Raw genomic sequence first — 26,441 nt, forward strand, 5'->3', positions numbered from 1 at the left:
TGAAACCCCGTCTCTACTAAAAAATACAAAAAAAACTAGCCGGGCGAGGTGGCGGGCGCCTGTAGTCCCAGCTACTTGGGAGGCTGAGGCAGGAGAATGGCGTAAACCCGGGAGGCGGAGCTTGCAGTGAGCTGAGATCTGGCCACTGCACTCCAGCCTGGGAGACAGAGCGAAACTCCGCCTCAAAAACAAACAAACAAACAAACAAACAAAACAAAAAACAAAAAAAAACTGTGTAGTTAGCACTAAACCAATCCAGGTTTCCAGTTAAATGAAACCAAGAAATGCTTTTAATAAAAGAAAAAAACATTTGTTCAAAAATTTCACAAAGCATTCAGTCTCCAGCTTTATCTTTACTATTTTATTGTAATTTTGAATTGGAGTTTGCTAAATTCAAAAGCACAAGTAATACATTCTAAACACGGACAAACTATTTAAAATGTATACCTTTAATCCTCTCCAAAGGATGGGTTTATATAATCTATAAAGCATCTCCTCTACTCCCTGCCGAACTTTCTTCTGATGGTGAAAGTAACTCAGAACCTAAGGACCAAAAAAAAAGGAAAAGGAAAAAGCGTTAACAAAAAAATACATTAATTAAATTAAACTAAATTAAATGGCATTTGGAAAGAGCAACAGGGAGAATCGTTCTCTCCACCACAAGTAGGTTCTGGCTGGCACCCACATGTCATGACAATTCTTTAGCAGGAGTAACTTCGATAGATGTAGGAGAGCAGTAAATGCAGTCAATCACAAGAAAGAAATCTATGGCTGAAATAAAAAGATTAATGGCTTGGGCGATAAAATGGTTTGGGTTCTAGTTTCTGCTATTCTGCCAACAGCTGCATAACCTCAAAAAAAGACTCGTTTAAACCTCTGACTTTCAGGATAAAATGGAAAAGGGGAGCACGTAAAGGAGATTCCTGAATGGTTCTAAGAACTCATGCTTGTTCCAAAACACTAACTAAACCTCTTTATTATCAACACCTGGTAACTGTTTCATAACTTTGTAACAAGGAGGTGTCATACTTAGTGACCTCTCACTGTACAAGATTAATTTAGGTATCAAGTTAATCTTATGAAAAAATCATAAACTTATGAAAAAATCAGAAAATGATCATTCTTGTAGCTTTCATTCTTCTTTTCCTACCCACTTCTTTTCCAGTCAGAATCTTCCCAAAATTCTTTGTAGACTCATGTCCCTAAAAACAATCAATTTTGCCTTACTTCTCTAGTCACACCTTTTGGGGCTAAACTTTATTAGTGAAACAAGAAAATTTTGAAAGATTAAACGGGCTCTAAAAGAATAGCCTACACTTTAAGTGAGCTTGTATCAACTTTACCCTAGAAGAGCTACAGTATGGGGATTACTTTTTTCTGATTATCATTTTGGAGTTTTTATTGATGGTGATAAGTGACATTAGTCTATAGTTTGCTTTTTGTGTATAACACTATCAAATTTTGATATCAACAGTATACTTGCTTCATAGAAAAATTTTCTAAACAGCTTTAGAATTAATTCACATGCCACAAAATCCACTCTTTTAAAGTATACAATTCAGTTATATTTAGAGCTATGCTACCATTGCTACTATCTAATTCTAGAACATTTTCATCAACAATATTGAGATTTTTAATTTCAAATGACGTCTGAAGCACTGCCTGAAGCCTCTTTCAATATCAATAAAATGACTTATCATATAAATTTAATAGTTATCAAAAAAAACAATTTGAGGAAAAAACTATAATGTGTTATAAGTTGTGACAAAAACAATTACTTGGAGTTGAGTAACACATTTCACTTGAGTGAAATCTAATATTCTCCCTTTAAATTCTTTTTGTGCATTTTTCCATAAATTTATCAAATAGTGATATCTATACTTACAATATCTTAATTACTCAGACTACCACAGCAGAAAGTAATATATGAAAATACACATGGTTTACATATAAACTACACATATAGTTTACATAAACATAAATATAGTTTGCATAAATACATGTAGTTTATTATGATGCAAATCTACTAAATAAAATTTGAAACACCAAATCATTTATGTGAAATAAATAACCCAAACTGACTACAACTAAATAAAGCCACATTGGGATGGGGGTGGCAGGTGGGTAGGACAGGGAGGTCACTGAATGAATGTATTTATCCTAAATATATGCAATCACGATTTTTAAATCCTCTGGAAAACTCAGTAGTCTAGATAAATCTCTGGGTTCTTTATCCTTGTGTAACCGAAATTAAATCACCAATAATGCAAAGAAACGTTTTCTCATCCACTCAAAATTAATATAATTAGTGTATTTACATTCTATAAATAGAAGTAGTTTCACTATACAACAAAACAAAGAAATGGGTAGTCTTTATTCATTTGTTTTCTTGACATATGGTTGCCAAAACTAACAGCAAGCAAACAAGGCATCCCATGGGTTACAACACTGATCAACAGCAGCTGCTTAATTTAACCAAACACAGCAGACCAGATTTTCCCATTCCTCCTGCCAGGATCCTTATGATCCATCAAACACCTATCAGTGTAGTAATGACACTGATGATAGAACCTTACCTAGTCAGTCCATTTACAATTATTAATATAAAGGTAAAGTTAATATCTGAATTCTGAGATTACCTTTACAGAACAAAGTATCAAATAAACAATCAAAACATTTATTCATTTGGTTTGCAGAACAGCAAAATTGGAATTTAATAAGTAAAATAATAAAAAAAATTTCAAATACCCTCTAAGATCTTTGGAAAAAATGATAGTGGCCATTAGAAACTAATAATTCTGGAAAATCTCAAGACAGAATTTAATTTAAAGTCATTCAAATATAACACTGACCATCTCAACAATACACCTTTGCTTTCCTCATTAAAACTTTGGTGGCAAGAATAAAACTGCCAGACATCAAATATCAAGGTTCTGAGAAATCCCCCTAATTGATGTCTGTGAAAGCTTAATTTTAAAATGTAACCAAAACAATTATCTGAAAACAAAACAGAGGAAACAATATTTCAAAAACTGTTCACAATCTTACCTCCCGCACTTTGGAATGCACTGGAGACCTCCTCGGAAGGTGTATCCCATGGAACATGAAGTCCTGGATGCAATCATTTTCAATCGTCTGAAATAACAAATGCAATGCAAAGCACCTGGGGTGTGTGTGTCCTACTGACGACCTGACAAGCAGTGCAGCATTCGAGTACAAAAAAAGTCTAATCTGTCCATCTTACATTTCATGAGAAAAAAACCTGGATCATTTTGTCCAAGCTTTCTTATTTTAAGTCCATGCTTCTTAGAATTCCTTTGGTTTTTATATATTAAGGAGAACGCTTCACTTCTCTTTTATTTGATGAAATATCAAATCTGTGCCAAATGGCAAGGTAAGCTTCCACCTACCACTCAAGGGTAGTTCAAATCAGACAAATTTCAGAGACCGAGTGCATGGTGAGTATGGAGTCCCCTCTTCTGACTCATCACTGACCTGGACAACCTTCAGAAGACTGGATTTGTTCCAACAGCCTCCAGAGAACAAAAACAGAACTACCTCTACGGTGGAAACTGTAAATAAGATATTTCAGGGCCACTACTGAGAAGGGCTGAGCAAGGAAGGTGTGGGAAGCCCTTCATCAGCCCCATGCACTCATGGTACTCAGAGTGCAGCAACTGGGGAAAGGCCTAGCCTCTCACAGTAGCAAAAAACCCCAGTGGACCCTATGGTCTGTACCTGTACTCTGTGCCCGCCCTCACACGAGTGGGATTTCTATGGCTTTGGGGAAGGACCTAAGGAAACGCTCCTAGGGTTAATACTAATACAAACCAGAGTTTGTATTAGTATACAATACTTGAGCATCTGCAGATGCTCAAGTTCCTCTTCTCCATTATATTTGAAAATATTTCCTTCACCTGAAGTCACTTAGCATCACTTAATATGGGACAACCACACATTGTCTGACTTGCAATGAAAGATGAGATACACAGCACTACCTGGGAAGTTATTTGTGCCATAAAAGTTGAATCCAAATCTTTAGCGCTAACTACCAGAATGCTGACATTCTACAGGACAACTCATTCAGTTTCCTCACATGCCAATGGCATAGATTTAAAAAAAAAAGAAAGGAGGGAGGAAGGCTCTAGAATAAGCGATTTTAATGGCATAACAAGCAAATGCCATGTGGGCAACTTCTTGAGTCCTAATTCAAAAAAACTCTAAGGAGACATTTTGAGATCACTGGAAAAATTTCAGTGTGGCTTGATTATTTTTAAAAATACCAAGGATTTACTGTCACATTTTTAGGTCTTACAATGGCATTCCATAAGCACATTTTTGAGAGATGAATAAAGTAGTATAGAAATGAAATATAAAGAAATGAAATCTCATGTCTGGAATTTGCCTGAAAAACTTAAAGAGAGGGAGGGCAGAGAGGAATGGAGTGAGACTGAGAAATACACATTGTTGGTACCAATTTTGTATACATCTAGTCAAATAGTTTTTATTTTGTTTATTGTTTTGTAGAGACAGGGTCTCGCCATGTTGGCCAGGCTGGTCTCAAACTCCCGACCTCAGGTGACCCACCCGCCTCAGCCTCCCAAAGTACTGGGATTACAGGCGTGAGCTACCGCGCCCAGCCTACTTTTGGTTTTCTAGAAGTCAGTGATAAACCTTGGCAATTCAAATCAAGTGTAAGTTGTGCAGAGGAGCAGAGAGGATGGAAGTAACTCCAGACATGGGGCAGCCTCTGTGCATCCTGCAGGTTTCTCCCTCTGCCCCTCAGTGCAGGGCCTGCTCTCCAAAGAGGAATGAAAAGTCTGGATAGAACACAGGCTTGTGGGAGGCTCCTTTCTGACCTGGAGTAAAAATTTTATTCTCAGAGAAAAACAAAATGATTGAGAACCTAGTATAAGAAAAATATAAGTGAAAACAAAGATACTTTTTTTGTCCAAAAGGGTGTCTGGATGTTGAGTTGGGATTGTGGATTACATAGCCCTATCTTCATAACATAAATATTATGTATTCACCAGAATTACCCATAATCAAAGAAAGTATCTTCAAATTCTCAAAAATAATGTAACTAAAAGAGGTGACTTGAAGTTCCTGAATGGCACTATCCAACAGAAATTGAATGCAAGCCACGGATGCAATTTTAAATTTTCTAGTGGCTGCATTAAAAACAGACAAAAGAAACAGGTAAAATTACTTTAATATTACACAGTCATCCCTTGGTATCCATAGGGGGTTGGTTCTAGGACCTCCCTCAGATACCAGAGTCTGCGGATGCTCAAACTCCTCATATAAAGTGGAGTAGTATCTGCATATAACCTACACACCCTGTACCCTTTAAATCATCTCCAGATTACTTACAATACTTAATACAAAATGTTATATAAATAGCTGTGACACTGTATGTTTAGGGACTGATGACAAGAAAGAAAAAGTCTGTACATGTTAAGTACAGATGGATTTTTTCCCCAAATATTTTTGATCCTTGGTTGACTGAATCCATGGATGTGAAACCCACGAAGAGCCAACTACCACATTTAGCCTAATACATCCAAACCACTATCATTTCAACATTCACTCAACATTTTTAAAAAGTACCAAGATATTTTATATTCTCCTTTTTCCATATGAAGTATTTGAAATCTGGTATGTTTCTTAAACTTACAACACATCTTGATTCAGACTGGCTATATTCCAAATGCCCAGTGAGCACATGTGGCTAGAAAGACCAGGGTCAGAGCTCCCTCCCACCTGAAAGGGCATAGTCCTACCTCCCACAAACCACACATCTTAGCAAGTGACTGGGTTGCCCATCAAACAAATTTTGATTATTTGGCTTTATTTTGACAGAGTGCATAAACATGGATCTTAAATAACCCTTCTTTGACTACTTATTTAGTAACTAAAATATAATAAAAATAAGTGTTAACATTTAAAAAAATGAAAATACCTCCAGTATTTTCCCTGAAGCCTTTTTCCAAGCTCTGAAATAAATTTCTGCAATGTATACCATCAAAGACCTATATAAAAAGATCAAAATAGTTATAATGCAAATTTAAAGAATTATACTTTCAACATGTATCATTTCAGTTACTTTCCAACCATAGTGAAGAAGAAACTCAGTTTAAACGAGTGCTTTGCAAATTATCTATAGAAATAGGTTATCTACCTGTAGCAAAAAGTAGAAAATGGAGAAGGTTTTGGGAAAGGAAACTGAAATGACAAACTATTTCCTCCTCCTCAGTCAAGGCTTACCCAAAACTTTACTATTTTCTGTGAAACTATGAGTGCATAAGCCCAGAACCAAATTCTAAAGTCAAAAATATTTAAATATAAATAAATTGTCGACTTGGAGTCATGTTGGACTTTCCACGCTACCAATTCCTCAGGTACAAGAAGCCCTAAAATACCAGTACCAACTTAAGAATCGTAAGCTTAGAAATCTATTAGTTCACTGGATGCAGTGGCTCACGCCTGTAATCCCAGCACTTTGGGAGGCTGAGGTCGGCGGATCACGAGGTCAGGAGATCAAGACCATCCTGGCTAACACGGTGAAACCCCGTCTCTACTAAAAATACAAAAAATTAGCCAGGTGCAGTGGCAGGCACCTGTAGTCCCAGCTACTCAAGAGGCTGAGGCAGGAGAATGGCGTGAACCCGGGAGGCGGAGCTTGCAGTGAGCCTAGATCGCGCCACTGCACTTTAGCCTGGGTGACAGAGCAAGACTCCGCCTCAAAAAAAAAAAAACCATTAGTTCAACTCAGATATTCTGAAGATGAGGAAATATGAAAAAGCAATCTAGTATACAATAGGAGCTTTGCAATCAGAGATCCAGAATCAGACCCCAACTGGGTACTTACACACTTGCCTGACACTGGGAAATTTAGAAACCAAAACCTACCTCAAAAAAGAGTTGTGAGGATTAAATTTTAAAATGCAGACTAAGTAGTCAGCACTGGAGCAAATGAAGTACTCTGCCTTGTGCCTGGCAAACAAGCATACGCTTGACATCTCCATCATGCAGGGAGTGGCAGAGCATGACTGCAACATTCCCTGCTGCTCCTGCAGATTCCACAGGCTCTTCCGAGAAGCCACACCGGCCAGGCCACGTTCAACCAAAAAGCACACACTGTATTCAAAGTACCATGGACGTGGCTTTATTATGAGCAAGACTAAGGTTCAACTGGAAACTATTTTAACTATTTAAAGAATGACCACAAATTAAAACCTCAATGTCAGTGGTCAATACTGGAAAAGAATGATTTCCTATAAAAGGAAAAAGCTACCCAGTGATACAATGGTATATAATAAATGACATATTTCTAAAGCTTCTAATCCATTACTATAACTTTAAGAAGTCAGACCAAATAGAATCTTTCAAAGCCAGATTAAGCAGCACGAAATCTTAAGTACTTTTAACACTTACTTTTGTAATCCCTGTAATTGGTTTTTAATGGTCCCATGGATCATTCTGACAAAGTTTATATTCCAGTTGAAGAGAGAACTAAGAAATCTTCTTCCCTATAAATAAAAAAAGAGGATATAATGTTTAAATTGCAACCAAATAAAAAGTTCCAAATAACAAACAATTCTTTGAACGTCTAGTAAGCTAAACATTGCTATTGCTAAAAAGGAGGCACGTGTAATTATAACTAAGAGCACACGCAGGAGTTGAGCTGTCTGTGGGGCCTGCACAGCCAGGAGCCACACAAGCCTCCTTCCCCAGGGCCGAGCAGCCACTACACTGAGCGCCTCTGTCCTCAAGGACCAGAGGTGCAGAGATGGAGACCACAGACAGTAACCATGGGTGCATAAACATCTCATTCTAGCTCTGTCATGGATGGCTACATAGTCTCAAATGAAAGAAAGCTTTAAGTCTAGCATAAGTGGGTGGGAATGGAATTGAATAACCCAGTTCATTTCACCTTCTCATTTGTAAATGAGAAAACTGAGGACTCATATAGTTAAAAGGTTAAGTGTCTGTCAAGTCAGAATTTCCAAATATACAGTCTTCAAGTCATAAATACATCATGTGATGATAATTTATATGCATGCTACTAGATTATATACCCTAACCTAAAATGCATACAATATGTATACTCTATTATAGAATGCACAAAATACATCTATCAAGAATTCTCTCAGTGAATACCACCTTTCTCTCTTATCAGCACACCACTGCACAGAACTGGAATCCTACAGAAATGCAATACATTTTGATTCAAATGCAGGGTAACCATGCTTACAACAGGCAAGTTAAAAAAAAAAAGAAAAAACAGCAATATTCACTAGAAGTAATCTGCCAGTACAGTACAAGATGTTTATGGTTTACCCAGAATGACTGGAAACTGACCTGACCAAATTAATGATTGATTAGGAAACTACGTTTAGATATCTTAAATTCAAAGGAGACATCAATTTTTTAAAAAGAGTAGGGGTTATAACACATACATACATTTATGCCTGTTATATATCTGCACACATATATAAGTTAACAAGTACGATTCATCAACTCCTTATGTATAAGTCAACATAAAGTAGTTTATTGTTTGAATCCATCATTCATTTCTTCACTCTCCCCACATTTCGGGACAATCCTGGAGACGGGTATGGGGCACAGGCTGTGTCCAACATCTTTGTGATAATGACGGTGCTGACACAGCAAGGACGGTACAGGGCAGCCCTCCCCAAGGGTTCCTACCCTCCCCAAGGTTTCTTTCCCACCGGAGTCTGGGCTGCAGTTTGATATATATCACCTCATCTGTTCCTCACAACAATCCTGTGAAAGAGTAACTGTTGCTCCTATTTTACAGAAGAAAACACTGAGGCTGAAAGGCCTGACCAAAGTCACCACCTATACAGTGAACAAGGACCCTGGGAGCTGAAAGTCTCAGTCCTAATCACATGGCCCTTTGTCTAGCAGACCGCAGATGGCTCACCAGGGTCCGGTTCTGTCTCTTCTGCTAAGCAGCTGTGAGACCTGGAGGAAACTTACTCTGTACCTCAGAGCTGGTCCTCCTCCTCCTCTGAAGCCCTTCTCCACCTCCTTCAGGGAGAAGGAATGACTTCCTCCTTCCGCCTCAGAGATGTGCCTGCTGTGCCATGAGCATCCAAAAGCAAAGGCTTGTTCTAGTCTCCACTGACCCCGCCTGAGCATGTAGTCGACGCTCAGTAAACAAATGCAGAAGACCCCTAACACAGAAGAACTATGCGAGCCTCTCTGCAATTCTTAATTCTCTAGTAGCCATATTAGCAAAAGTAGATTAATTTTAATAATATATTTCATGTAAAGCAATATATCTAAACTAGTGTCTATTATATTAAGTATATAACAAAAACTATTAATGAGCTATTTTATATTCATTTCTTTCACACTAAATCTTCAAATCCATGTGTATTTTATACTTATGGCCAATCTCAGTTCAGATGGGTCCCGTTTCAGGTGCTCAGTAGCCTCGTTTGGGAGTTGACCCCAGGACGGGCAGTGCAGCAACAGGCCAGAAGCCTCTCTGCATTTACAGGATGGGTAGAAAAAAGAAATGGAGGATATTATGTGATGATAGTTTTGAGTACATGGCAATGAAAATGGAATTAGGGCAGAAGGCCAGATCTCAATCATAGAGAAGTGCTTTCTCAACCTTATTTTTAATCATTCTTAATTTAAAATGCAAGTATGGCTCCCCTAGGATTCACACAGCCACCTGTTACCATCCAATTTAATGCTGAAATAAGCAAGGACTTGTAAAATGCTTTCTCTAGTACCGCCATGCAGTAAAAATGATGTGCGGTAAAAAGCTCCTGGTAGCTAAGCTGACCTTCATGGCAACACCACACATGGTACAGACAGGAACCATGTGAACACAGGAGAAACATCTATTAAGAAGCAGCTCACAAACAGATCAAAAAACAAACGCCTATTTACCTCTTCTTTCTTGATATAATTAATACTTATGAAGCACTCAAGTAACATATCTTTAATTTCTCCACTTTCCTCCAAATCATAATCAAAGCAATATAAAGCTTGATGGATACGCCAAAGCCGACATATGTCTGCACCCTGGGAATGACACAAAAAATGTTATACTTTTTTTAATGAACAGTAAAGTCATATTTCAAATCAAGTATATTTTATATCAGAAATAATGGTAATTCTAGTTGATTCACCAAAGATTAAAAAATAATGACAAATAAAAACAGATTTTAAAATTTGCAAATGCCACCTGTAGCTCTACAGAACGTGTTTTTAAACACAGGGAAAATAATAAAAAATCTAGCAAGTTCAAGAACTTCCTCGATGAAGATTAAACTGTCCAGTGCAGGAGACACTAGCCACATTTCACTGCAGAGCTACTAAAATGCAACTAATGCAACTGAGGAACTGAATTTTTCATTATTTTTAACTTTAAATTTAAATAGCTTTCTGTGGCAAGTGGCTACTACATTGACTAGCACAGGTTTAGAATGTTAGGAAGACATTTAAAAATAAATGTCTAGGTGGTGCACTCCTGCAGTCCCAGCTACTCGAGAAGCTGAGGCAGGAGGACTGCTCGAGCCCAGGAGTTTGAGGCTGCAGTGAGCTATGATCATGCCACTGCACTCCAGCCTGGGCAAGAGAGAGAGACCCAGTCTTTAAAAAATAAAAAGTGAACACACTGTCTTAGTCTCCAGACTCCTCCTAAGCAACATGACAAAGGCTGTCTTTCCTGTGTCTTCCTTGGCAGGCAGGCCTTTCTCCCACCAGGTAACACACAAATCCTGAATAGAACTCTGTAGTTTTCGTTCAGACTCAGGTAATGCATATAAAATACCTAAAATACAGCACAGAAATTTTCCAATTAGTAAGGCAAATTCTTATTACTTCAGATTCAACAGTTTAGAGTATTATGACTTTATATATTATTTAAAGCTTTGCTAAGCAAATAATATTAGTTTATGTTTAAAACTTGCCAAAGATTTATATACATTAATTATAAAATGCAAATAATGTTAATTAAAAAACTGTTTGACAATTGTTATAAAAAGACCCTCAACAGACATAATAGAAAAGAGATTTTTGGAACTGGAAGTCTCAGAGAAATCACATCACCAATTTTAGAAAGGCAGACGCTGAGGTTAACCAAACCTCAGTGTAACAACAACAATGGTATCTCTGTTAACACCAGAGCCAAGACCGGTCTACTGACCAATCAATAATCCACTATTGTCCCTCAATGTGCCAGCCTCAAATTTTGGCTCAGAGGTGAAAAATAGTCAAAGCAATTACCATAATGAATACAAAAACTACAGTGCTTTTATTAACAGAAAAGCTCAATAATTAAATTAATAATACTAATGCTCATAATTATAATCTGTAGGTATCTGAATGTCATTACACTAATATAACACTCCTGAATTAACTGGGAAGTTGATAGCAACTACAGTGTTAGCACTAATCATTTTACTAGTTATTTGCAGACCATACAAATAAACTGATAGTAAAATTCACAAAGCATTTGGGAGCTATTTTCATTATGATTAGGGGTGACTTTTTAATAAGACACTGTATTTTAACTTAAGAATTCAGAATAAAACAATGTACTATAAAACAGATACATAAATCCAAGTGATGCTAAGAATAAGAAGCTTGATGAGATACTTTATCACATGAAACTACACTTGCACAGTGAGGGATGAGGGTATGTGAAAAGTTTTCTTAAATATCATTAAGATATTTTTACATCTTTTGTAACTAAAATTTTATATATTTCATAATCAAATATTTTCATTAACTTAGACTACTGTACCTCCTAAATTAATAACCAGTTTTACCGTTTTGTTAAAACTTGAAAAGTACCATCATTCAAATTTCAATACAGTAAAACTCCCCTAGGAGTCAACAATTACTCCTCAGCTTATGTTCACAACATACTTAAAGAAAAAATTCAATGTCACAAATTCTTAGTTAAGTTGACACTATCTAGCAGTGGTAATCACATAATCAGGCATTTTCCTAGAAAGAAGTTCTTGATCACCGGTCCAGTAAGTCAGACTTCCCTGAAAAACCTGTAAACAATAGCAGTTATTTGCTGAGTACTGCCCATCTCACCATCTATAACATCTGAATGGAGCTTAAACTAATTAGGCCAGATGCAATGGCTAATGCCTGTAAGACCAGCACTTTGCCAAGGCAAGGTGGGAGGATCACTTGAGCCCAGGAGTTTGAGACCAGCCTGGGCAATACAGTTAGATCTTGTCTCTACCAAAAAGCAAAACAAAACAAAACAAAACAAAACAAAACAAAAAGCACGGGCTTGTGGTACCAGCTACTAAGGAGGCGGAGGTGAGAGGATAGCTACAGCCCTGGAGGTCAAGGCTACAGTGAGCTGGGATCATGTCACTGCACTCCAGCATAGGCAACAGAGAGATTCTGTCTCTAAAAAAAAAATGATAAATATAAAATAAAGAAACTAAGTATTCAAGACAGCCCTTAGGTAAGTATGCTCCTATTCTAACTGAAGAAAAAGAACTGGACTGCAAAGCTATACCTTTATACCACTTCTGCTACTAAATTCAACAATGCTCATGAAAACAACTAGTTTCCTTTTACAAAGTATAATTTCAGGCCAGCAGCAGTGGCTCATGCCTGTAATCCCAGCACTTTGGGAGGCGGGCAGATCACCTGAGATCGGGAGTTCAAGACTAGCCTGACCAACATGGAGAAATCCGGTCTCTACTAAAAATACAAAATTTAGCCAGGTGTGGTGGCGAATGCCTATAATCCCAGCTACTAGGGAGGCTGAGGCAGGAGAATCCCTTGAACCCGGGGGGCGAAGGTTGTGGTGAGCTGAGATCACGCCACTGCACTCTTGCCTAGGCAACAAGAGTGAAACTCCGTCTCACAAAATAAAAAACAAAAACAGAAACAAAAACAAGTATTTCAATGTCCACTTCTAAATATGCCATTTATAACAAAACCGACTCACCATTTAATATAATGACACACTCCAGTAGAGCTTCGTAGTTTTCACTTTCATTTATTACAGATACAGAAGCAAGAACCACAGATGTAATTGCATAAATTATGTCTATGCTTTTTCTCTATAAATGAAAAATCAAAGCATGAGTGAATTAAAATCATCAACTTAAAATCAGTTTTTAGCAGAAATTTCACTTACAAATTTTCTAAAAATCAAGCCACAATTCTAGCTTACTCTAAAAAGAATTAAAGTTGAATAAAAGTTAATCATCCTAAAAGGACAGCAGTATCTAGTATTAGATTAATAACACTAGGGTTGAAAAGTGAATAAAACTACAACAGACTAAACTTCTAAAATTCTTGACTTCTAACTTCAAAATTTGTCTTAATGTAAAATTTAATGATACACAATGAACAGTTATTTTTTAACAAAAAAAGAGAAAAATGTTTCTTATTTTTGAAAAACAAATACTACCATTTTTGAGCCATGTTCTGTTTCCATATTATCTTCACCCTGGGCTTCCACTACCTGCCACCCATCCACCGGGCTTTCTAACAACACATCTGTCAATAAATTCTTCAGCCTTTGCCATAATTCTTCTTTCTGTTTCCTTGATAATTCATCTAGTAATTCATTTAGGCTGAAAGGATCAGAGGCCTCTTTCTGTAACATAAATAGCAAGTGTCACATTTCAAATACAAAAAATTAACCATATCCTTTTCATAATGTCATCAGAAGAAAAGTTTAAGTGCTAACTTCATTACAAGTTCAAGAATTTGGTTGCAGTATTCAAAATCCATTCCTAAAAGGGAAGAAGCAGGGGGATTCTCCACCTATTCTTTCCTAGTATCCTGATCTTCAGAGTTTTAAAAATTTCACCCACTTAGCAAAACCCTCCCTAAAAGGGACTCGAATGTCTACCATCTCCATACCTGAATTAGGTTACAAAAGTAGGCTAAAGTTCAATAACAATGGTGATAATCATACTGTGGCCACAGACTCCAGCCCCCCATGGGCCCTCAACACCACCTTCTACTCATCCCTCAATATCATTCTCTCCCACCAGCCAATGAGATGATTTCAGATCTCCCCCAACAACCCTCTAAACCCATTTCCTCTTATCTGAGATGACCTCACCTACTCTTTGATGGGGCAAATAGAGGCCCTCATCAAAAGGGCACAGAATCCAGTTAAAGGGACTCCCTCTAGCCAAATTTGGGACAATGTGAGCACCAAAACAGTGACAGTGATTAATTATAACCAACTGAATAAAATAAGCATCAACGAGGCCAAGCCAGCCACTCTCGGAGGGAGGGCTGCAATGAGCTGTGATTGCACCATTGCACTACAGCCTGGGCAACATAGCAAGAGCCTGCCTCTAAAAAGAAGAAATCAATGACAGCATACTGATAATAAATATCAAATCATTAATTAATAGCACCTGCATGCTCTAGAATATCAGTGAGTAAATACAGATGCAATACAGGGTTAGAAAATCACTATTTTATAGCCGTCACAGTAATTACGGACTCTGGCAGGAATTATCAGAAGATGCTAAACAAGTGGGTGGAAGCCTGGTGAGTAGCAGGACATTACAGTGTCACCACTTTTCCACAGAGGCAGGCTCCCGGAAGAGACCTGGAGGACACCCACCCACACAGGGACGGAAAGACCACGCCATGCACTTCCTGTCTTGACAGCACCGAGGACCTAACACTGCTAAGCACTTCCTGCCAAAACGCACACTAAAATTTAATCAGATCCTCAACAGATGCAAATTGAAGGCTATGCCACAAAAGAGCCACTTGCAGTCTTCAAAACTGTCAGGGTCATAAAACACAGTAAGATGGAGAGTAAAGATACCTCATAAGCCCTCCATCCCTCCCTCTCCTCTCTTCCTGCTCTCCTAACTCCTCTCCTGCCCTGGCATTTGTTTTCTCCTCTTCTTAGTGCTCCTCTATTTTCCATCTAGCTTTTTCCACCTCTGCTTGTTCATTTTTATCTCCTCTCTTTCCTCGTTTCCTTGACCCTCCTCCCCTTCATTTCTGCTCTCCATTTTCCTTAGGCCTTTGCCTGTCAATCACGTACACAGACCAGCTCTCCAATTTCTGACCTCAGACAGCATCATGATCTGCCTATATACAAGACAGTCAATCGTGAACAGCTGAGTAATTCTTTATACCTCAATTATGCAGAAAAAATAAGTTAATGGCCCCTTTAGGTCCATTAATGGTAATTTTCCAGTACATTAACGGACAGTTTTGGTGCTGGGGTCCCTAGTCTGGGTAATGGACCATAGCCACTGTGTTCAAAGATTAAGATGTTCTATTCAGGGCAAACTCTGGTGACTGAAGGTGACCAGAGAAATGACTGGGCTGATTCATGATGCTTACATCAGGAAATATTAGTTGACTGATGGTTAGGGCACAGAGATGAATCAGGTCCCATCGTGTCCTGAGTTAAGTTCACAGTCTAGGGGCAAGAATAACACCCTCCAGATTATTAAAATCTATTAGAGGTGTATGCTGAAGGATATAGCCTGAAGGAAAAGAAACAGCGCCCATCCACCTATGTGACAAACTAGGATGGGCTGTTAACTCCTTCCTGAAAAATGAACCCTGAAGAAATGAGTGAGACAGGTTCCAGTAACAAACTACAGCAACAAAATGAGACACACACCCAGCTTCACTGAGGGCTGTTTGGAGCTGGGGATGTGAGAAATGAGTGCCTGTTGCCTAGGGCAGAGGAGAGCTGACTGGAAGGGCAAGGAAAGGATGAGGGACAAAAACTGTTCAAATATCAAAATGTTCTACCTCTCCCCAGCATGGTCTTGGGGTGGTCATTGCCTGGCATTGCCACAACATTAGCAGTGACAGCCCAGGCCTCTAGGGCCATGAGACACTGGGCAAAGGCAGGGCAACACAAAAGCCCAGCAGTTAGGAAGCACATGTGCAGACTGGCGAGCTGCCTGTGGGCATCCCTCCACAACCTCCTCCAGCCCCAGGATGCAGAAGCTGTGCAGCCATGCTGTACAGAGCGTACCAGGCTGAGGGGCCCGCGGAGTGGACATCCTGCAGGCCCTCTCCTCCCTGTGTGAGTGCCCTGGCCACCTGTGCCCCAGCAAGGGTGCCTTTTTGTAGTCTATATGCCCAGCGGGAGGTATTCTCTTGTGATTGGCACGATGTGTATGAAGCAGGGGAAGTCTTGTTGCGTAACAAAAAACTTGGTAGCATAAAGCAGCAGTTTTACTGCGTCTCATGAATCAGATGCTCACTCTTGGGGTCGCCTGTGCTTAAGGTGGCGGCTGGGGGTTGGATGTCTGGCACTTTGGTGCCCACTAGTGAGGTCTCCCTCTGCAGTCTCATCCTCCAGCCTTTGTGTGTGGTCTCTCTCTCCAGCAGAGGGCGATCCTGCACTTCTTACATGACAGCCAGGGGCTCCGAGAGGAAGTGGAAGCTGCCAAACTTTCTGAAGGCCACTTCCTCAATATTCCGTCCGTCAAAGCAGACACATGTCCAATCCAGATTCAAGAGGAGAGGACATAGGCTGCAGAGGGTTATTTCACAGGACTATCCACAATGTTAAATTTCCTGATTTTGAGAATTTTAATGTGGTTATATAACAGAATATCTTTATTTTAGAAAAATATGAACTGAAATGTTTAGAGATAAAGAGGTACAATGCCTACAACTGACTCAAATGATTCAGAAAAAATGTAAATACAAAGAATGATAAAGAAAATGTGGCAAGTGGTAACAACTGGTAAATCTGCATGTAGGGTATTCAGGATTCCTTTGAATTCCTCTTGCAACTTTTCTTTTAACTTAGCAATTATTTCAACAGGAAAGAAATTACTTCTCCACCCTAACCCTGCCACCCTCCTCCTCCTCAGTAAGTCCATACCCTTACCTTCCCAAATGTGCCCTGCCTCAGAGTCTCGGCCTTTTCCATTCCTTTTGTCTAGAATCTTCTTTTCCCAAATCTCTACATGGCCCATTTGGATCTCTGATCAAATAGTCATGCAATGCATAGTAATAGTTCAGTCAATGACAAACCACATATATGAGAGTGGTCCCATATGATTATAATGGAGCTGAAAAATTCCTATCACCTAGTGATGTCATGGTTGTCAAAACATCACAGTATAACAGATTAATCACATTTGTGGTAATGTTGGTGTAAACAAACTTACTTTTTATCATTGTTTTAGAGTATATTCCTTCTACATTTTTTTAAGTTAATTGTAAACTAGCCTTACGCAGGTGCATCAAGAGAAATTCCAGGAGAAGGCAATGTTATCATAGAAGATGAGATGACAGCTGCATGTCTGTTATTGCCCCTGAAGACCTTCCACCGGGACAAGATGTTAAGGTGGAAGACAGTGATACTGATGATCCTGACTTGGTATAGGCCCAGGCTAACATGTGTATTTGTGTCTTAGTTTTTAACAAAAAAGTTTAAAAAGTAAAAATAGATGGCTGGGCGCAGTGGCTCACACCAGCTCTTTGGGAGGCCAAGGCCGGTGGATCACCTGAGGTCAGGAGTTCAAGACCAGCCTGGCCAACATGGAGAAACCCTGTCTACTAAAAATACAAAAATTAGCTGGTGTGGTGGCGTGTGCCTGTAATTCCAGCTACTCAGGAGGCTGAGGTAGGAGAATCGCTTGAACCCAGGAGGTGGAGGCTGCAGTGAGCCGAGATGGTACCACTGCACTCCAGCCTGGGCAACAGAGCAAGACTCCAACTCAAAAAAAAAAAAAAAAAAAGAAAGTAAAAATAGAGAAAAGCTTATCAAATAGGGGTATAAAGAAAGTATTCTTAGCAAAGACATGAAATAAACCTAAATGCCCATCAATGATAGACTGGATAAAGAAAATGTGGTACATATACACCATGGAATACTATGCAGTCATAAAAAAAGAATGAGATCAAGTCCTTTGCAGGGACATGGATGGAGCTAGAGGCCATTATCCATAGCAAACTAACACACGAACAGAAAACCAAATACAGCATGTTCTCACTTATAAGTAGGAGCTAAATGATGAGAACACTTGGACACAGGGGGAACAACACACACTCACCTATTGGAGGGTAGAGGGTGGGAGGAGGGAGAGGATCAGGAAAAATAACTAATTAAATAACTAAAAATAACTAATAACTAGGCTTAATACCTCAGTGATGAAATAATCTGTACAATAAACCCCCGTGACACAAGCTGACCTATGTAACAAACCTGCACATGTATCCCCGAATATAAAAGTTAAAATAAAATAAAATGAAGAAAGATTTTTTGTAAAGTAAAATGAGTTTGTGTTTTAAGCTAAGTGTTATTATAAAGGATTTTAAAAGTTTAAAATTTTTTTAAAGTTTATCAAGTAAAACAGTTACAGTAAGCTAAGGTTAATTTATTATTGAAGAAAAATGTTTTTATAAATTTACTGTAGCCCAAGTGTAATGTGTTTATAGTTTACGGTAGTATACAATGACATATTAGACCTTCACATTTACTCACCACTCATTCACCCAGAACAACTTCCAGTTGTGCAAGCTCCAGCTACAGTAAGTGCCCTATTCAGGTGTACCATTTTTTTATGTTTTATACTGTATTTTTACTGTACCTTTTCAATGTTGAGATACACACTTACCATTGTGTTACAACACTGTACCTACAGTATTCAGTACAGTAACATGCCACACAGGTTTGTAGCCTAGGACAGTAGACTGTACCATCTAGCCCAGGTGTGTACTGCGCTGCTCCATTTGGGTGTATGTAAGCACACTTTAGGATGTTCACACAACAATGAAATTACCTAATGATGCATTTCTCAGAACCTATCTTCATCAAGAGTCATGTGACTGTATCAACTCTGTTAAAATATCACCTCCTCTGAGGGTTTCTTTAGTCACTCCATCATTCCCAACTTCCACTTCCACCTGCTTTATCAGTAGTAGTAGTTTTTTCGTTTGTTTGTTTGTTTGAGACAGGGTCTCACTTTGTCACCCAGGCTGGACTACAGTTGCACAATCATAGCCTCAAACTCCTGGGCTCAAGTAATTCTACTGCCTCAGCCTCCTGAGTAGTTGGGACCACAGGTACAAGCCACTACACTTGGCCAATTTTTTAACATTACTGTAGAGATGGGGTCTCACTATGTTACATCCCAGGCTGGTGTTATCCTGGCCTCAAACGATCCTCCTGCCTCAGCCTCCCAAAGCTCTGGAATTACAGAGGTGAGTCACTGTGTTCAGCCTCCACCTGCTTTATTATTTACATATGTGTCTTGTTTTTCTTCCTCCACTAGGACATAAACCCCCATTTGTGCAGAAACTTTGCTTTATGCTTATTATAACCCCAACTCTCAGTGCAGTGTCTGGCATACAGAAGGCACTTAGGACATGTTTGTTAAATGATGGAATTCTCAGTGCTGTGTCCTCCTCCCCATCACTGATTCTGCAAGAAGGACAAGGGCATACGGTGTCATCAGCTCTGCTCTAGAACACTTGTTTGAAAATGAAAATTTGCTCCAACATTGTCACTACATCAAGGAACAATTTGACCAAAGGCAAATTTCTCATTTTTTTTTTTTTTTTTTTTTTGAGACGGAGTCTTGCTCTGTCGCCCAGGCTGGAGTGCAGTGGCCAGATCTCCGCTCACTGCAAGCTCCGCCTCCCGGGTTCACGCAATTCTCCTGCCTCAGCCTTCCGAGCACCTGGGACTACAGGCGCCTGCCACCTCGCCTGGCTTATTTTTTTGTATTTTTAGTAGAGACGGGGTTTCACCATGTTAGCCAGGATGGTCTCGATCTCCTGACCTCGTGATCCGCCCGTCTCGGCCTCCCAAAGTGCTGGGACTACAGGCTTGAGCCACCGCGCCCGGCCAAATTTCTCATTTTCTTATGTGGGATTTCATAGGCAAGAAATACCAGGTGAATGCAGAAAACTGCAGCCACTGACTGGAGCCAGCAGGATCCCATGAAACACATCTCAGACACCTAGCAGCTCAGTCCATTCACCCCTGGGCCACACATTGTGCCCCTCACCTGCTATGACCCAAAGGCCTCAACCCCACTTCACTGTGCCCTCCCCAGGCCCACGGTGCTCTCTAATGCTCCCTATTCCCCTCTGCCTAGCTTGCCTTTTTCTCCTCTGTTCTACCTCATTTTCTTCCTGTTACACACAGAGCGGCAGGTGTACCCTGTGAGCACAGGCACCCACTTCCAACTATAGAATTTAAATATTTTTCAAGGTAAAATGCCATGCTTACTATGGTATTTATGCATTTCTTAGTGATTTAACATATAAAATTATGCTAGTGTTTTATTAGGTTCCTGTTTTTGACATGTCACTGGCAAAATTTTTTAGTGTTGTCCCCCTAACTCCATTCTCCCCATAATCTCTCTGGGTTTTTTATTTTACTTTATTTTTTAACCAATTCTGCAGAGTGCAGTGACTGTTGGCAACGCACGTGTGGGATTATAGCAGAACTAATTGTGCTTGGAAAGATCTACCTGATAGGCCTCAAACTGATTTAAGTTCTTACCAAATTGAACTATGGGAAACCATCATTGTTATATAAAATGGCATTTATGTCATTCAACTTGATGAAACCACGTGATGCACAATCCTACAAATTTTCATTTTTACATTTAAGAGCTACATGGTGACTAGGTACTAAACTGAATTGTTAAGTGTTAATAAAGCTTATTATTGATAAACTAGAGTTAATGCCTCATTAGTATAAGGACTAATTCAGTATTCTCCTGAGATGTCTGCTGGCTGCCCAGCAACACTGCAAAGGCTGGTTGGCACACAACAGGTGGCTGGAAACAACGCACCCCAGCAGGGTACCTGTCATTGTGGCCACCAGTGTGATTTTTAGTTGCTATTTTTACCTTTGATTTTCAAATTAGTTGGCTGTGATTTTGTTAACATTATGGTATGCACTTTGCAACAACAATCTTTTAGACTTTAAAATATGTAGGTATTGCATTTCCAATACAACCCATATACACCGCTACTGCTAAAGCAGACACTGATATATTATCTAACTAACTTGCTCTTATAAACACTTCTATGGTGATGAGATGCCTGTTTGTGATCATTTTTAAGTTTACAGGATATCATTTTATAATACAAAAACATGTTTTAAGCTCATTTCTCTTATAAAGAAAACCAATTTCTTAAATGTTGCTAGTAACAAATTCATTATTAGATTCCTAATTCTTTGTTGTCACTAATTTGATTTTCACCACATAAGAACAAGTGAGACAAGTGTGCTAAGGGTCTCCTGCCCCAAAGATACTTTCATATTTCAGAGTCAGTGCCTCCAATGCTGGCTTCCTCAGAGATGTGTCCTAGGCCCTTTTCTCTGAAACACTACAGAGATAACTGCAGGCATTCCCACAACTTAGGCTTCCATGCCCAACTTGTCGCTAGCCCAGCCCTTTCCCCTGGTATCCAGATGTGCATGTCTGACTACTGGCCATCTGCTGGTGCACATCCCACGAGCAGTCATCTGGCACCTCCAAAATGGAACCACCTTCTCCCTTGAACCTGCCCTCTTCCCATGCTCATGAGCTTGCTGAATGGTACTACACAGTCAGATGTCTGGGCCCTTCCCCACCATACCCATATCCAATCAGTCCAATAGTGCCATCACTCCACTATCAAGCAGCTTCCCATTTCCAGTTCCTAATTCAACCATCATTATGAAGGGCACTACCTTAGCCTTAAATATGTCCCTTTGACATATTTCTCACTTGCAGCCAGAGGAATATTTCCAAAAAGCAAACCATATTTTTATCCTTACCTCTATTTTGTCCACTAGTTCTCTCTCCTTCTCTTTTGTTCTCTTCCTCCCTTGCCTACAGCTCACTCCCTGCTTCAAGCACCTACCATTCTCAAGATAAAGTCTGAATTCCTTAAAATAGTAAAGACCCACCTAGCCTAGCCCCCAGTCTCATCTTCTGCCTTCCTGCTGAACTTCAAGTTCAAACACAACAAACTTTCTCTAGTCTTCAGAGTGACCTTCTTGGCTAGATGGGTCCTTTCCCCCAACATCCCTCTTTGATTGGTTAACTTCTGTTTATCTTTTACATCTTAGCTTAGCCCACCAGCAGGTAGATTTGTGTATAAAGGGTTTTGTTTTCTTCTTTCAAATAAACATTGGTCACTAAGGATTCACTGAGATAACTATGTTTCGTTTGGGGACATAATGATTTTAGAACATATTTCTTATTCACAGTCAAAAATCACAACAAAACTAAAACTTGAAACTTACATCAAGTTGAACAAATTGCAAAAACTCTCCAACCAGCTCCTTAGATACGGCTTGTACAAATGTCTCACGTTTTTCCATGACAGATGGAACTGTTCAAATGGCATTTATTTTGCAACCCTAGTGGAAAACACAATCATACTGAAACACTTGCAAATATATATTTTCCTATAAGATTTAATTTGATATTAACATCCAAGAACTGCAAGAAAATTCCTGAACCACATATGGCAGACAGTTTATAAAAATATTCTAACATAAAACAAGTTATAATATCTGAAAAACAATTTACTTATTTCCTTTACTGGGGATGTTAATAACATGATATTAATGATATTTTATCAACAACTGTTAATAAAATTACCAACTAAGGAGGGAGAAATCCAAATAGCCTTAGGAAGCTCACCACCATCTCTCCCTTTTTAGTACCTTAGCAAGATGCTGGCTCGGCAGATCGAGTTGGTTCAACAAAAGAACAATCTGATCCCAGCTGCAGATTCTGAAGATGCTCCCTTTCTAAAGGCCATTCCTCCATCAAAAAAAAAAATCCCACTGTTAGTGTCATCTTGTTATTCAATGTGAGATGGAGAACAGTGGCCCCGGGGAGGGGGGCGGGGGTCACCTGGGATCTTGTTAGACTATCCTTTAGAAATGCGTAACCACAGCACTCTCCTCCCACCCCTTCGGGATAATGAGAGCTCAGGGGACTTTGTACACCTTCTATCCTGTCTGTGTTTTTCCAGGAAATTCTATTTCACATTCACAACACCTGGTGCTATTGGTGCCCTACTAAAAAGACATCAACCTAAAGATGAGGTAATAGCAAATGATGGAACATATTTGCAGTAGGAGCCCCCTGACTTTAAAAATAAATGAAAACCACCTGCACCATTATAAATAGAGCAATATGGAAAATTACTGCCAATAATTATGGGGATAGAGAGTTATCTTAAACATATAATACTAGATTTTAATGTCTAAATCGAACAAAGCAGAAAATAACCTCAGTTTAATGACTCCCCAAATAAGTTAACAGTGAAGTCTGGTCATCTCATTCCTCAACTCAAATGGCTGAACTATGAACCACAGTCATGGACCACATAACATTTCAGTCAACAACAGACCACATATATGACCGTGGTCCCATAAGATTATAATGCCATATTTTTACTGTGCCTTTTCTATACTTAGATATGTTTAGCGATGCAAATACTTACCATTGTTACAGTTGCCTACAGTACAGTAACATTCTAGCAGCAGTAGGCTACACCCTCTAGGTGTAGGCAAGTTCACTCTGTGATGTTCATTCAATGATGAACTTGCCTAACGACAACGTTTCTCCCTCTTTAAATGAAGCATGACTCGCATACATTTTACTGACAAAGAAAATGGGGAGGGAAGGGAGAGTGGCCAGCAACAAGCATAACGAATAGTGGCTAGGACAAATTCATGATTTTAGAAAAATAATCCAATAAGGTGCAGCAAACACATGGAATCATACATCTTCACCTGGCAAGTCTGTGAACTCTCCACTTTTTCATAGTTCTGGTCACTTTTCTTGTTTGCTCTATTTCCAAGTGTACCTCTTTGGCATTGTAGTCCAACCTACAGTAATATACTTCCTCCAGACTACCAAACTTATTCCTGTATTTCCCATTTTCCCTCTTATATTAGTGACTGTAATTTTTTAATGGTTAATTTTTCAATCTATCTCCCAAAGTGGCAATATTCCATGTTTCTTGTAGTATATGTGCGTAAGATCTCAGCCCTGCAGCCAGAATGCTACTTTCAAGGTAAGGAGTCATCTCACCACCCAGTTATCAGTCCAAAGAGCAGGCTACTCTTCGCACAGAAGGTCCGGTACTGAATCAAGATGAGCATTAAAAAGAAGAAATCCCTGTAACCTTGTCACTACCCGTGACTTTCCACTCTGTCCCCAAACTCCTTCCTCATTGACACAACAAGAGGCACCAAACCAGCAACAAGAGTTCAGGAGACTGATGTCTCTGAGGACAATGCCCATGTCCATGGCTGGGGAGATACTCTCTGAGGGAAGTGCCTACATCCAGGGCTCAGGGAGACTCTCTCTAAGGGGACACTGTCTGAGGGCAGTGCCCATGCCCAGGACTGAGGGGGTCGCTGAGGGCACTGCCCATGCCCAGGACTGAGGGGGTGGCTCTCTGAGGGCAGTGCCCAGGCCCAGGACTGAGGGGATTTACTCTCTGAGGGCAGTGCCCAGGCCCAGGACTGAGGGGACACTGAGGGCAGTGTCCATGCCCAGGACGGAGGGGGTGGCTCTCTGAGGGCAGTGCCCAGGCCCAGGACTGAGGGGATTTACTCTCTGAGGGCAGCGCCCAGGCCCAGGAATGAAGGGACACTCTGAGGGCAGTGTCCACGCCCAGGACGGAGAGGCTCACTCTCTGAGGGCAGTGCCCATGCCCAGGACTGAGGGAGTCACTCTCTGAGGGCAGTGCCTAGGCCCAGGACTGAGGGGACACTCTCTTGAGGGCAGTGCCGATGCTCAGGGCTGGGGGGTCGCTCTCTGAGGGCAGTGCCCATGCTCAGGGCTGGCGGGTCACTCTCTGAGAGCGTGCCCGCGCCCGGGGCTGAGGGGACTCTCTCTGAGGGCAGTACCGACACCCAGGACTGAGGGGTCACTCTCTGAGAGCGTGCCCGCGCCCGGGGCTGAGGGGACTCTCTCTGAGGGCAGTACCGACACCCAGGACTGAGGGGACTCTCTCTGAGGGTAGTGTCCATGCCCAGGACGGAGGGGACACTCTCTGAGGGCAGTGCCCATGCTCAGGGCTGGGGGGTCGCTCTCTGAGGACAGTGCCCGCACCCGGGGCTGAGGGGACCCTCTCTGAGGGCAGTGCCCATGCCCAGGACGGAGGGGACACTCTCTGAGGGCAGTGCCCATGCTCAGGGCTGGGGGTTCGTTCTCTGAGGGCGTGCCCGCGCCTGGGGCTGAGGGGACTCTCTCTGAGGGCAGTGCCCGCGCCCGGGGCTGGGATTTTCCTCCGACACGGACAGGAAGGACGGGCGTCGCTGAGCTGGGAAGGGGGGATGGCCCGGGGTCGCCTCTTCCGTCCGGTCCCGTCAGACGCAGCACTGCCCGCGCGCTGGTCGGCAGCCCACTTAGGGAAGTGGAGGCCGAGACCCCGACCAGCCGAGGAGGGGCTTCCGCCCGATCCCTGCTACCTCCCAGCCTCTGCTCTGAACCCAATCCCGGCTCCGCACCGCAGCTCTCACCTGGGCTCGGGGACCCGCCGTTTCCCGCGCTCGGACCAGATTCAAACGCACCCGCCGGCGCCCCAGACGGGCCCCGCCCTCCCGGTCGTCACCCAGCGCCGCTCTCGCGAGAGCTGGGGCGCCGCGATCCTCGGGCCCCACCCACACGCCCGTTCCGCCCCGCCTCCAGATCATGCCCCGCCCACATGCCCGCCGGTCTTCCTCCTGTCTATGCCCCGCCTCCCAGTGCCCTACCGGGCACCACGGAACGCGCACGCGCGGCGCCACAGCTGGGGAACCCATGCACGGTGCGCGCGCCGACGTCCACTGCGAGCTTGTGCGCGTCCTGGGGCCTCCGCGGAGGGAGTGCGCGGTCCAGGAGAGGGCGGGGCGCTGGGAGCGGGCGGTGTTGGGGGAAGGAGGAAGGAGAGGAAGGGAGAGACGGGGAGAGGAAGGAAAGGTTTGGGGCGGGGAGAGGCCACAGGGCCGTGTCTGGATCCCCGGGAGGACCCCACCCCGGCCTGGCCGGCTACCGTGACCGCCCTCCCTGCCAAGGGGTCACCTGTCCGGCCTGCACCCAGTAGGTGCGCCCTGGGCAGGTGCTTCCCCCGCAGAACTCCCACCCCCCCACCCCCGGCAGGTAGGCTGCCCATAGGGTGGAGAGCGAGAGGCCTTAGCGGGGACCCTCGAAGGCACCCGTGTGAAGGAGGAGTAGCAATGTCATTTAATTCTTCGGACTTAAATGCCAAAGGCACATACTGATCTATCAATCTCTTTTAATTTGTGTCAGCGAATAACTTCATTGGGCGTTCCCAATTTTTGTTGAAAGCAAATTCTTAGAAAATGGTGCTCTTTACCACCGAGCTCTGCATCCCTTCGTGAGGATTTGGCCTTCCATGGTGCTATGTTCTTTCATGCTTGAGATGTCTAGAGTGGTATCTGTTTTCCTGGCTGAACTCAAACCAGAGGT

General features: G+C 41.4%; 1 protein-coding gene across 2 annotated transcripts in view; it reads right to left on the reverse strand.

Moving 5' to 3' along the window:
- The window catches only part of NCAPG2 (non-SMC condensin II complex subunit G2), a 73,381-nt gene extending 47,757 nt beyond the window's left edge, over window positions 1–25,624 (reverse strand). The window contains exons 1-11 of one of the 2 annotated variants that reach the window (XM_015135379.3): window positions 25,493–25,624; window positions 22,673–22,772; window positions 22,247–22,363; window positions 13,442–13,630; window positions 12,974–13,088; window positions 10,665–10,819; window positions 9,934–10,068; window positions 7,438–7,532; window positions 5,963–6,032; window positions 3,049–3,135; window positions 448–543 (exon numbers count right to left, since the gene is read on the reverse strand). In XM_015135379.3, the coding sequence (XP_014990865.3) occupies window positions 448–543; window positions 3,049–3,135; window positions 5,963–6,032; window positions 7,438–7,532; window positions 9,934–10,068; window positions 10,665–10,819; window positions 12,974–13,088; window positions 13,442–13,630; window positions 22,247–22,324 (1,020 nt within the window). In that variant the 5' untranslated portion in view covers window positions 22,325–22,363; window positions 22,673–22,772; window positions 25,493–25,624. 2 annotated transcript variants of the gene reach the window in all.
- Between the last annotated feature and the right edge of the window lie 817 nt (window positions 25,625–26,441).

Source organism: Macaca mulatta, chromosome 3 (assembly GCF_049350105.2).
Source record: "Macaca mulatta isolate MMU2019108-1 chromosome 3, T2T-MMU8v2.0, whole genome shotgun sequence".
Taxonomy (NCBI): domain Eukaryota; kingdom Metazoa; phylum Chordata; class Mammalia; order Primates; family Cercopithecidae; genus Macaca; species Macaca mulatta.